Consider the following 13,238-nt stretch of genomic DNA (forward strand, 5'->3'; position numbering starts at 1 on the left):
CACCTGAATTACTGGGTTTTCACGTGATGTTGGAATAATCGGAAACATAAATTTCCAACTGGGGAAATCCATATAAATCTGCTCAAAATGAAACAACAACTTAAAATAAAAGTGTTACTGCTGCAGAGAGATCCCAGAGCAGATACCACCCAACCGCCGCAAGGCGTGCCCTCTGAAACGTGTGCTGGGCCTGCACAGCTGGGGCACATTTAGCTGTGAGACTAGGCCGTTTCATCAAAGAACAGCTTCCAGAGATGCATTTATTAATCAGCTAAAGGCTTCCTTCAACAAACAAGTTCATCTTTGAAAGCTGTGAGAGTCAGACCAAAGCAGCGATCAGGTGGGCTAAGCCAAAAATAGCACAGCATTAACGCTCCGAGTGCAGACAGGAAATCCGCCGTCCCATGTGGATCCATGTGAAGGGACTCGAGGACAAGCTAGCTACCTGCAAAGTCTGTCATCTCTCCAAGTTTTTCCCACAATAAAACCATGTAAATTTCATTTCACAGAGATCATTTTTGACTTCCACTAAAGGAAGACCACTGCAGTGAAACTGCTAGGTGTCGGCAGCTAAATGCAGTTTAACTTACATGACAGACACGTTCTTTCTTCATTAACCAAACTGATGCTGCCACAGAAATACCAAACATGTCCACAGCAAACTCAGAGAAACCAGCATCCAGCACCTGAAGTGATCTGATGATCCGCCAGCAGGACCGCCATTTTCTCGCAGCATCTCTCTCTCACAAACACACACACACATCAGCAGCAGGAGAGGCGGGGCTTACCTGCATGCACGAAGTAGGCCAGGTAGAGATCCAGCTCCTTGACTGAAACTCCAATGTGATGCGGCTGCACGCACAGGCTGGGGTTCGAACACTGAGGAGACTTTACCAGCCTCTCCCCGTCAGTACTTTCGAGGGGAATCCCTTTGAATAAAATCACCATGACCAGGTCCAGCCGCCACACTTTGTCCGCCTGGCGCAGGCAGTCGATCCTCCTCATCTTGCCCTTCTGGTCGGGGTTGGACAGCACGCAGCACGGCGCCTTCTTCCCCGTCACCGTCAGCACAAAGTCCTCCCTGAACTCGGGCCGGATGTCCTTGCGCAACTTGGCCAGGAGGCGAGACGCCCACTTCTGTTTGACTTCGGGCTTCTCACTGAGCAGCTCGTCCTTCACAGCGCGCTCCTCCTCCTTGGACATGCGCTTCTCGTGCTTCTTGAAGTACTTCCTCTTACGGGCCTGAAGGTTGAACCATGTGTATGCGAAGGCCCGGACGTGGGGCAGCAGTGCTTCAATAAAAGGATGGAATTCATCCTGCGGGACAGAGATGGGAGACGCGGTGAGCGGCAGGTGACATGTCACGTGGCCACATACAGCATTTAAACATTATAAGAAACATGACGACTGAAGCACCGGCTAATGAGCATGTTACAGACGCAGCTTTAAGTGAAGCTTTTCGTGTTGTGTTTGGGTGACTGTTAAAACTCAGACCTCCAAAAACAAAGCGTCTGTCTCAGCTTCATAATACCGCGAAGGATAATAAGAAACATGCAGGTGTCTGCTGGTTAAAGCAGGAAACAGCCTTTTGCACTGACATCGACCCATCCATCCTCCCCGACCTCCACCCTGAGCCTCCCCTGTCTGTCTGTCGATTCCTTCCTTTTGCTGTCATCCCAAAATACTGCAGTAGAGAGCTTCACATAAACGTACTCGCATCGACCAGAGAGGTTAACAACGGGTTCCCTTCAGCTGGTGTGAATTTAGAAAAATGATTTTATAAAGCAGGACTGGAGATCAATTTAACAAAATTCTCTGAATGTCTCTTTGTGCATCGTTCTAGGACATTTTTCACAAAATTTGGCTTTAACGACATGCAGTCAAAAAGTCTGCAGGGAGGAATGTAGTGAGGCTGAGGAGCTGTTAAAAACCTCTTAATTATGCGTTTTAAAAATATAACTTTTCAGACGTGAATGTTTGTATTTGGAACATAATCAAGTATCTGCTCCACAGAAAAAAATAATAGAATATTTCTCCAAATTTTAATTTGCAAATCGGGAATGATGGACAGGAATAAGAAAAGAAACAAGAAAACAAGGAAATACTGTAAGAAGTAAAAGTGGAAGGAAAATAAGGAGGAAATTATGGAGGAGGGAATAAAAATTTGAAAAGGAAAATCAGAAGAAAAGTAGAAAATTTAAAAGCAGAGTTCAGACTGCAGCTTTAAATTCAAACCTGTCCTCGACTCTGTGACATGAAAAAAAACAAAACACACCGCCGAGCAAGCAGCGGGAAGCCCAGCGCAGGGCAGCGTTCCTGCACGCGCTCCGAGCGCACCGCGAGGGGGATTACAGCTGCATTAAAGGTGCATTTTGTGGCTTTTGGCTGGTGAGCATAGTGCAGTTAACAAGGTGGGAATATGGTTAGACAGCACGTCGTGGATTAGACCCAATATGGGGCGGGTTACACCTGCTCTGTGCCGGCTTTCTGCGGGCCGACTAAGGAGCTGCAAACCACAGCGCGCAAACACGAGAGGAGGAGGAGGCTCAGCTTGGCCGCCTCAGGTTTCAGGGAGCAAAGCTGCACGAAGCACACGGAGCCCACACCTCCTCCTCCCGTCTGCCAACACAATAAAGATGAGAAAGCCTCCAAAACTCAGAGACCTCTGACTCACAGCGGGCCCAGCCAATGGCGTGTCCAGCGGGGTGGCCTGGGGGGGCACAGGCCAACCAGACTGGCCACCCCAAAGGCAAAACAATAAAATTCAATCAAATATCAAATGTCCGATTATGTTTTCACGGTGACGCTCAGATATCCGAGTGTAAGTGAATGCAGCATCGGCTTCTGCGCTATGTGCATCACGTTAGCAAAGGTAGGAGAGCCAAGCACGAAAGACGTCACTGCAGGAAACAATTTTTCGGTGAAAGAAAATGAGGACAGAATAAATGTCCCGGTAAGTAATATTAAGTTTGTTGAGTTTAGTAAACTTCGGTGAAATTAGAATACCAAGGAAAAAATAACACTTAAAGAATTATTGCAGCCGTGGAATATTTCAGACAGTATGCTACAGAGGGGAGCTAACATAAGAGTTATGAGTTATAAGATGTAATCTAAGTCGTAACATTGCTGTATGGAGCTGCAGATTTGGTTGCAGGTTAACATAGCTGGACTGGCCATCGGGCTTATTTGACTTATTTTTTATTTTTTTTGTAACGGCATGAACAATGAGAGGTGGTGGATTGGCCAGATGCAGGTCGATGTGTAGAAATAACTCCGTTGTTTGGTGGTGGCTATGGCGGGGCTTCCACAGAGGCAGCAGGTGGATGAGGGAAGGGGAGGCAGGAGGAGAGCCCCGAGGCAGCCGCCAGTCCGAGTGTCAGGTGAACTGAACTTCAGGTAAGAAGTTATGACCTGCAGTCTATCTGGGTCAGATATGAACTAAGTTTAGGTGGAGTTTATTTTCGTTGTGCTGACTTTTTACTGTCAGTTGCAATAACTCATACTGCGTTCTAGCCAGCTTGGAGTTTTTATACAGCTGTTCGGTTGCTATGATGTTACTGATAGTGAACTTTATTTTATTCATAAGGTTAGTTAGTAGAGTTGCTAACGGCTCCTTAAAAAAATGGAATGGTCCCTCAATCAGAGAAAATATTACACGTTTCGTATTGAGCTGAGAAGAGACGCAGTTTGTCCCGAACTTCAGCTAGAATGGAAAAAGACACAAAGCTGGATTTATTCTGTCTTTACGCTGCACAGCTGCCTCTTCTCTCATCCTGCCTCTCCTGTTGCTACTTCAATCATGAAACTGATCGATGATCAGCTGATCGGCTTTTCTCTCTTGTTTGTTTATCGCCCACTTTGCGCCAGAAAGACGAAACCAGCAGATGTTGCGCTAAACAACAGCAGCACGTTTAAGCTTGATCGGCTGTTGTTAGAATTTATTTAATATTAATTTCTAGTATCAGCTGATGTTTGCTGGAGCCACAGCTGTAAAGCTGCTGGTCATGATGTCGGTTTGGATATCTGGTGAGAGGGAAACGTGAAGACCACCCACCAGGATCCTTTTTTATGTAGCTGACAGCTGGTAACTGTGCAGGGGCGGGTCTAGCAAAGTTTTGCCAGGGGGCCAGGTAGGGCATTAACAGGGAAAGGAGGCACAAAGAAATACTTTTCTTTCTTATTCTCATTTAAAATATCTAGCTTTTATTAAATAATTATCTAAATCTTACAACCAAAGTTTTTATCTGACGTAAAATGTATAGAAATCATACATATACCAAAAAGACTGTACATCACTGTCACAACAGGGTTTGTTTTCATTCAAAGGCTTTATGGCTTTAATACCTGGTGGGTCGGTCTGTAGTCAAAATGCCCGATTTTCTGTCCCAGTCCAGCCCTGCAGGTTATACTGGCAGTGTCACCATGCCAGCTGAATGTATTTCATCATCAGCCAGTGTTGTTCTTTATCAATATTACCAAAGTTTACCATAAGGCAGCATAGAAAGTATTTACTTGCTTTCAGGTTTTATTCAAATATTAGTCTTTTCAGTTGTTTCTCCACTTTTTTCCTGTTTCAAAATCAAACACCAGTTTGTGAGAAGATTATCTTCTTTTTTTAACAGGCAGAGAAAGTTTTACATTGGAACTGGCTAATTTGTCAATTGTTTGCTACAAATGTTCGTATTTTAATATTCAAAAATGTTTTTGCCCAAAACATATGTGCAGTATATGTCAGTAAAAATACTATGCAAATATTGCTGTCCTTGAATGCTGAGTAAACACTGACAAAGCACTGATTGTATCTCTTGTACTTTATCAACGCAGTATCTAAAAACTTTGCACCGTAGTGGTTAAAATCTCATTCTAATAAGAGTTAAAAGTGCATTTGGTTATTAGGTTTATAGGATTATTGAATTATGGTTAAGGGTTGGTAGAATTTTTTTTTTAAACATTATCTGCCAATTAAATCTGCCACCCTTCTCCAAATCTGTGCCCCTACCTGGCCCCCCCAACAAAAATTTTCTAGACACGCCACTGGGCCCAGCTAGGGCTAACCCAGGCTGCAGATGTGGCCACATGTGGTCCGCACTTTGATCTCGGTGAGGTGAGCTGCTCCAGCTCTTGTTTTTTAACAGTTGAATTTTATGAAAGATCATTTTTAGACGCAGCTTTCTCAGATCTGTTCGTTTCGTGGTTTCAAATTTTACCTGCTAAAATCTCAGAGCTTCAGTAACGACAGTATCCTGCCTTACAGTCACAAATAGTCAAACATTTTCTCACTCAACCTCCTCAAACACAAGCAACCATCCACCAGGCCAGCAGCAGCCAGTTCAGGGCTGTGATTGGTTCATGAATCCTAGCAAAAACAACTTTTCCTTCTGGACTAAAACACATTCGAGTAAAAAGTGCAAATGTGCTGTGAACGGGGTGAGTGCGTGGCTTCGTCCTCAGACGAGCAGTGGATTCAAACCCAGCGTCTTTGTACTAACGGCGATAATGAGCCCAGGAATAAACAGACGCCGTTTTTAGATTTAAGAAAATCACCGTCAGGTAAAAGTAATCCGAGTACAGGACGTGTGGCTGCTTGACATGTGGCGATGAAACGACTACAGTCACATACTGAACCAAAAAACAAAAACACATGCACCAAACTTTCAGCTTTTAACAAGCACATTTCACCCTCGATGGCCGGGAACCAATCAGGAGTCAACAGGAAGTTAAGGCCGTGACATTTAGATATTATCCCAGAAAATAGGTTTTACTGCAGTTTCTAATTTATTCGTTTTTACTGTTTTTTATTAGCATCGAGCTGATTTAAGAGCAGCGTGTGATTAAACTCCACAGGCTGAAAGACTTACTTTATTTACAACACATCAGCTGATTTTTATTATTGTCTGCTATTTACAGTATAAAGGTGTGTGCGGGGCTGGTCAGAGGCAGGGTGGCAGGTTCAGATGTGAGCTGATTAAACAGGTGAAATCAAAGTGTCCAAGAGCACGGATGAAAAACTAACTACTGCTGTGCTGCTTCTCGGCGTTTGGACTCTCGTCTGTGGTGCCGCTCAGAGAAAACCTGTGATTTCACTTTGTTTCCCTCTAAACACAGACGGCTATGAAGGAAAACAGCAGCAACAGCATGGAAGGAGGAAAACATCGTCCCGGGGAAGCAAACGGACAGAAAACGTCTTCATGGAACATTTTTGATTCGGACCAAACCCCTCGGAGGCCCAGAGCACCTCCTCCTCCTCAGCCACGTACTGAAAAAGAAAAAAGCTCTATTCATAGATCAAAGAGGCTCGCACAGATCTCGATACGTGTGAATGCCTCCGACCGGGTGGCATGTGGAGGCCGGCTCACAGCTGTGCGCGAGCCCCACAAACCCGCTTTCTTTCTTCAGAGGCGAGCTGCTTCACAGGAGCTCGAGCTGCGGCGTCCCTGAAAGCTGCAGCGCATTATTATCATCATTGTCCTGAACCGAGTCCAAGAGTCCACCTGTAGTAGCTCTTTGACTCTCTCCTGCCTCAGTGACAAGCTCCTGCAGCACTGCATGTTTACAAGCAGCCGTCACAGCTGATTTCAGAGCGCGCACACATGTCCGAATGAACCAGGATGTCCTGGGGTCTGACCCGATTCTCCTCGAGACCCAGAGACTGTGTGTTTCAGTGCAGCATGCAGGAAACTGTTAATTACATTCATTTTAAAACTGAAAGTTTCCAATATATCTGCACTCATTCAGAGCAGAGTGCTTAGAAAGGAAAAAGTGGGAAGAGTGGAATTGTGACACCCCCCTCCACGCATCATCTCAGTTTAAATCACAATAAATACAACGACTCTTTTATCCTACAGGAAACCATCACACTGAACCAACGTCGGCTTCTTGTCTGCAGCTCGAAACTCATTGGTTCCCTCTGCAAACACAAACACGTTTTGTGGGATTTTTTCCAATAAGCAGGATTGAAATCTGGATTTTTGGGCCCTAGTTTCAGCGGGGGATTAATATGTTTGTAGGATCGGTGCACACTGGGTGCTCAACATGAACACTCAAACTGTTTGGTTTCTTAAAAGAAGAGTTGGGGTTGGGCTGCAGGTTCGGGGTTAAATGTATAGAAACCAAAATTTTCCAGCTGGGAGTCAGGGCTGTGTTAAACCTGGAGCTCGGAGCGCTGCCTCCAAAGAGGAAACTGTATCTCCAGGCTGTGCATCAGAGCACCAGCTGCACGCCTTTTTTTCATACAACACTGCTCGCCCTCCCTTGTCAGAGGCTGAATACAGCACATTGTTTCTGGTTGGAGACGATCCAGGCGAGCGGCTTCGTCTCCAAAGCGCCTCCAGCAGCTCCGCGGCCGACCTGCAGCCGCTCTCCGAGCCCGGCTTTCACCGCAGGACGGCCTTTTGTCTGCGAGCGTCCTCGGGCGCTTATTAGGACGCAGAGCGGCTGCTGGACAGGCGATGTGTTCTCTCTCTCTCTCTCTCTCTCTCTCTCACACACACACACACACACACACACACATTCCACAGTGGATCTGCAGCTCGCTGGCTCTGGATGTTCGCCGGAGCCACATACCAACATTCCTCACAGCCCAGTGCAACGTTTCAGCTTCCTGAGCCGCTCACACCGCCTCCACCACCGCTTCCTCCACTGCCTCTTCACACTCCGCCCGCTGCAAACAAAATCCCACTTAACAAGTCACTCACTCTCAGATTGAGCCTGAAAACAGGCCGGCATAATCCCTCCTGTTCTCAGGAATGTTTGCAGTCCTCAGACTGAATAATCCTGCGGCACTCCTCGCAGAACTCCTCCCGCTGTGTTTCTGGGGTTTTTAGAGGTTTACTTCAGTCTCTCTGCTGCAAATATTTTAAGCCACAAAACAAAGAAAATTCAGACGTTCAGCGTGTCGGGAAATTCACCGGCAGGCTGAAGCCAGGCATCGGCGCTCCCCACAGCCTCATGTCCATGTTTGGATGGATTTGAATGAGTGAAACTAGTGCTGAGAGTTAAATCTGTGCACTTTGTTAGTGAGCGTGTTATAAATCAGACTCATTAAAAATCAAACGACACGCTGATCGATTTGTTTGAGCTGCAGGAAATTTTTCAGCTTCCTTGAAACATGAAATTCCCGGGTTGGAGGTAATCTGGGTGCCGTTCCCGCCTCCTGAAGCTTTCTCCTTGTAATTTGACTTTTTTGGTTTGAGTTGATTTGTGCTGAAGCGGCCAGCTGCGCTACAGCTCAGCGCTGAATGAAAGGCCGCCCAGCCGAAGTGGGCTTCTTTCTTCGTCTCTCTCTCGGCCTTTTTTCCCTGCAAGGGGAGAGCAAGCACGGGCCGAGGCTCGCGTCCCCCCCTGCACCTCGGTGACAGATGTAATGGGCACCGAGTAACAACAACCCTCTGAATCATAGTCATTTAGAGGCGCAATAACCCTAATCCCCCCCCACTGCCACACTGAGGGAATTGTCGGCCTGTCGTCTAAGGCCCGGCGGAGCTGCCGACGCTCCGCTGCAAGCGCCCGGGGACCGACAGGAAGGTTCTCACCAATCAGAGGGTTCGATCCCCCTCATACCAACTCAAAGACAGCACGTTCCTATTAAACCAGCCACACACATACACTCATACACATACACATTCCTGCTTTATGTTTTGGGGATCTGATGGTGTTGGATCCTCTTGACTCAGATTTGGGAAAGTCCAGCTGATCGGACCCTTTAACTCTGACTTTACTGATAAACACACAAAAATATTTAGATTTTTATATTTTAAAAACGATCAAACAAATCTGCTGCTTTTTTGTTTTTATTCTTTTTAAATAATCGATGTGGAACTACGCACAGATCTGAGCTGTTTTTCTTTAAAAGAAGTTTAAACGTTCGTCCGATCCACCGCGGGGAAATATACAAATTTAATCACACCGTAAATGATCAAAACATTTCGTGTGAAGCGCCCTCCCGTGGCCGGTGGGCAAAAACAAGCCATTTACATCACCTCCGAACAAATTTATCCCAAAGAATTATGAAATTTCAGATTCAGACTGAACACAGACAAAACTTTTAATAATAATTAATTTTCACATTTAAATTTTGATTTTCCCCTGTTTCTCTCTCTCTCCCTCTCACACACACAGACACACACAGTTGTCAGAATATTTCCCTGAAACAAAAATAAAAAGCTGAATACTGAGATGAATCACACACACGTTCACACTGAAACATTTTCCTCTGAGCAGGATTTGTAAAAACTGACAGTCTGCTGTTTATTGGTTTTACTGCCCGGTAATCAGATTACATGTAAAGCTGCTGCAGATTCACCCAAAAATAAAATCAGAGTCCGAGAAGGCGACAGGGCAAACACGAGCACGCCTCACGTTCATTCACAGCCACGATCAATAAATCCTCTGATGAAACTGATCATCTAGAACTAAACCTGCGTTTTCTCTGCGCCTCATACACCAGAGGTACTGTTTGGAGCCTGAAACACGTCAAGATAATTCTACTCTCACCTCTGACCCTGAACGCAACCCCGCAAGAGCGAGCGGCTGGCGGCATACAGCCCCGCACAGCCCCGCGCAGATCGGCGGCGGGACTCAGCGCGCTCAGCCCGGGAACGGAGCCGCGGGCAGAGCCGCCGGAGCTCCAAGCGGCGTGTGCCGCGCGCACAGCCGCGCGCACGGCCACGGACAAAGTGCGTGAAAAGTGCAGAAAGTGTGACTGACCTGCGTGAGGCACAGCGGAGAGTACATGTCCGTCCTCCGTCCGCCGCCCGCGAGCTGCGCTGCGTTTATGAGAGCGGCTGCGCGTGCGCGGGGCTCTTACTGGAACTCCGGCCCCGCGTGTGTGCGTGCGTGCGTGCGCGAGGAGCAGCCGCCGAACTTTGACCCCGCCGTCTCCGCTCCGCAGCCCGACACCATCCCCGGTAACGGCGCCGAGAGCGCGCTCACAGCTCCGCGCGGCCGCGGCGCGAGGCGGCCCCCGGCAGCATGTCCGTCCGCCCTGCGGTGCGCTGTGGCCGGCTTGCGGCGCTGAGGCTGCTCGGTGCGGCGGGCACGCGGAGAGAGCGCGCCCGCTCCGGCCTGAGCTCCGGGACCTCCGGACTGCAGCGTCCGCGCGCTCACACCCGCTCCTCGAGCCTCCGCTGCGTGCGTGCGTGCGTGCGTGCGCGCGCGGATGAGCTGCTGGATGCTCCTCGCGTGAACCCGACCACGGACTCACTGATCGGTATCACCGGGACGGGCTGAAAACTTGGAGGCTCACGTGACCGGCGAAAACAGCGCGGGCGGGGGAGCGGGGGCAGTTTGGGTCGGAACTCCGAGCTGCAGCTGCGCAGTTCTGCTCCCTGATTCTGCCCCGGAGTCTTCCCGCACAGGGGGCAGGGGCAGGGGCACGGCACTCAGGGGCCCCGGGCAAAACACACACAACACACACGAATAATGAACACAAAGACACAAAAGTACACAGAAATACACACGGAGACACACAAAGAAATACACAGAAATAATAAAAATAAACACAAATAATACACAAACACACAAATAAATATGAACACACACAAATAATAAACACAAAGACACAAGCACACAGAAATAATACAAATAAACACAAATGCACATAAATGAATACAAATACACACAACTAAATACAAATAATATGCAAACACAAAAATAAATAGAAATGATACAAACACACAAATACACACAAACAGTACGCACAATTACACAGAAATAATACAAATAAACACAAATAAATACAAGTAAATGCAAATAGACACAAATAAATACAAATAAAAACAATAAAAATAAAAACAAACCGCTGAAATTTTTTCTTCTCCTCCAGACAGCAGGAGCCTCCAAAGCCCTCCTCAAATTATTATTATTATTATTATTATTATTACTATTATTATGAGGAGAAATGAGCTCAGCTCTACTTTACATAACACACACACACGCACACACTTATATAATGTGTGTGTGATCAGATATGTTGCCAATCAGCTGTTCTTTATGTAAAGCTCTGTGACCTCCGACCTGTTTCCTGAGTTGAGTGTAAACAGCTGTTGACCTTCATCTTTTTTTTTAATTCCGTGTTTGACTTGTTTTTAGATATTTTTGTGTTTTGCTCCCACAGATGTTCAGTTATTGTTTCCCGCAGTAGAAATGAGGAAAACAGACAAATGGACGAGTATGGACCCGCCCTCTTCACCACAGGTGTCTCATTGTTCACATGTGTGCATCTTCATTTTCAGCATCACGCTGCTCTGAGATCCATCACACACCCGGCACCACCACCACTTCCACCATCCTCTGCTTCACACTGACTCTGGATCAGCCGCCATCAGAAACAACTGATTCCTGAAAGCTCGTCCGTTTGCGGCTCTGTGCCTCTGTGCGCTGCAGGCTCTACCTGTTCCACCTGAACAGGAAGAAGGATGATGACACACAGAACCACTTTGAAAGGTTAAAGGTCAGATCCTGCCGTTTACTGTGAGGAGCGTCTGGGGTGATCTGATAAAATATCTGAAAAGCTGTTTGTGATGCTAAAGCCTCACACCTGCAGGAAGTTCACAGGTCTGAAGGAAGGCGGCCGGAGTCACCCGAGGCACTCAGAGAGTCTGTAAACGGCTTTACGGGGATATTAGTCTGTGGAGATCCTGCAGGAGCATCTACAAGATTCAATAAAGCCTACATAAAGCTGCAGACGCTCCGACGGTCCCGACAGTACCATCAAACCGACGCTGAATCACCACGGAGACGCACAGACCCACCATAAACCCATACAGCAGTCCAATCAGCACCAGCCTCCACCTGTCCACACACAGCCCCTCAGGTGACCAACCTGCAGGAACATCAGTGGGTGGAGCCACAACAGGACCTTCTGTTTCACCAGAGTTAAACACAACAACACAAGAACGAACCAATCAGATCACACCTCATAATCATCGCCATCAACATCAGCAGCAGCAGAAATTCACTCAGGTTATCTTCTTTGAACTCAGACACACACGCACGGTTCTTTTATCATCCAATCAGAGGACGCTGCGTCACGACAAGTCTGTCTCAGATGAAACATCACAGCTGTAATCAATCAATAATCAATCATTCTGATCTGATTGTCAGAGTCCACGAAGGATAAAAGCAGGTTTGGATTACTCAGATTACAGATTACACGCCGTATGCACCATTACAAAGGTGAGTCAGGTATGACCACAAAGACTATTATAAATCAATAATTAGGACAGAAAGGGGTTGGTCTGGCTAACTGAGACACTTCAGCGGCTCCTTCGTCAGGCTGTTTTTATTTGTTTGTTTGTTTGTTGTGAGGAACTCTCGTGAAGTCAGGATCACTGTATATATGGAAGTGTTTTGTGATCCCAAGATGTTTCCAGCTCAGTGCTGGTGGCTGGTGAAGCAGGTGGGAGATGTGCTGACGTCACTTCCTTCTGCAGGCTCATGTAATCGATGGTCTCAGAGGATGTGGAGGAAGCCGTGACGTCTGCCTAGTGAAGCAGCTGCGTGCTCCCGCGGGCTGGACCCGAGCGGCGAGTCGTCCGAGGTTAATGAACAGAAGCTTTTATGTTAATAGAAGGAGTGGCGCCGTGATTTAACAAGACAATCTGCACATTTACTTTGGCTCAAACACGTCTGAGGCTGCTCGTTATCGGGCGGCCAAACAGCGGCTCTGAATGAAGGTCGGCACACAGAGACGGTAATTAGATTAGAGCAATTAAACCAGCTTTTTGATATGACCAATAATCTTAATGTGGAATTCACAGCAGGACATCCTGCTCCCGTTTCATCGTTTCCAGCAGATGCGCCATGATCTGAGCTCCAGCTTCAGGTTTAACAAGCGTTCACGTTCCCTCGCTCCGAGCCTCACCTTATGTCAACAAGAACTCATCCGTCAGGCCTCACATCCTGAACTACAGGCAGATGATCAGATGGACCAATCACAGATGCTCAAAACTTTTATTTGTTCTGGACAATATATAAAGCCTGAGTTCGCCTCACGGTTCCTGCTCTCTCAGTCGGACTCATTAAGCATCCTGAGAAGCATCAGTCCTGTTCCACCAGCCAGCACCTCGGAGCCAAAGAATCACATGTAGAATCACTTCTGATAGCGACCATGAAGGCGACCGCAGCGAAGAGCAAATCCACTTTCACCGAAGGAGAGAAAAGCATCACCATGAACCAATCAAAGACTCAAATGTTCCACTTTCTCAGTCCTTTCCTGCACAGAGCACTGATTCTGCAGC

At 47.1% G+C, this 13,238-nt stretch overlaps 1 protein-coding gene across 5 annotated transcripts in view; it reads right to left on the bottom strand.

Annotated features, from left to right (window-relative positions):
* Positions 1 to 13,238, bottom strand: part of nfia (nuclear factor I/A) — a 150,466-nt gene that overhangs the window by 98,138 nt on the left and 39,090 nt on the right. For 4 of the 5 annotated variants that reach the window (XM_085397595.1, XM_085397598.1, XM_085397596.1 and 1 more), the window contains exon 2: positions 789 to 1,317. In XM_085397595.1, the coding sequence (XP_085253721.1) occupies positions 789 to 1,317 (529 nt within the window). Of the gene's footprint in view, positions 1 to 788; positions 1,318 to 9,705; positions 10,525 to 13,238 lie in introns of those variants that run through there. The other variant, XM_085397597.1, reaches the window with a different exon arrangement.

The sequence above is a fragment of the Rhamphochromis longiceps genome, linkage group LG23 (assembly GCF_057381845.1).
Source record: "Rhamphochromis longiceps isolate RC_006_pf linkage group LG23, R_longiceps_female_GT1.1, whole genome shotgun sequence".
Lineage (NCBI taxonomy): Eukaryota > Metazoa > Chordata > Actinopteri > Cichliformes > Cichlidae > Rhamphochromis > Rhamphochromis longiceps.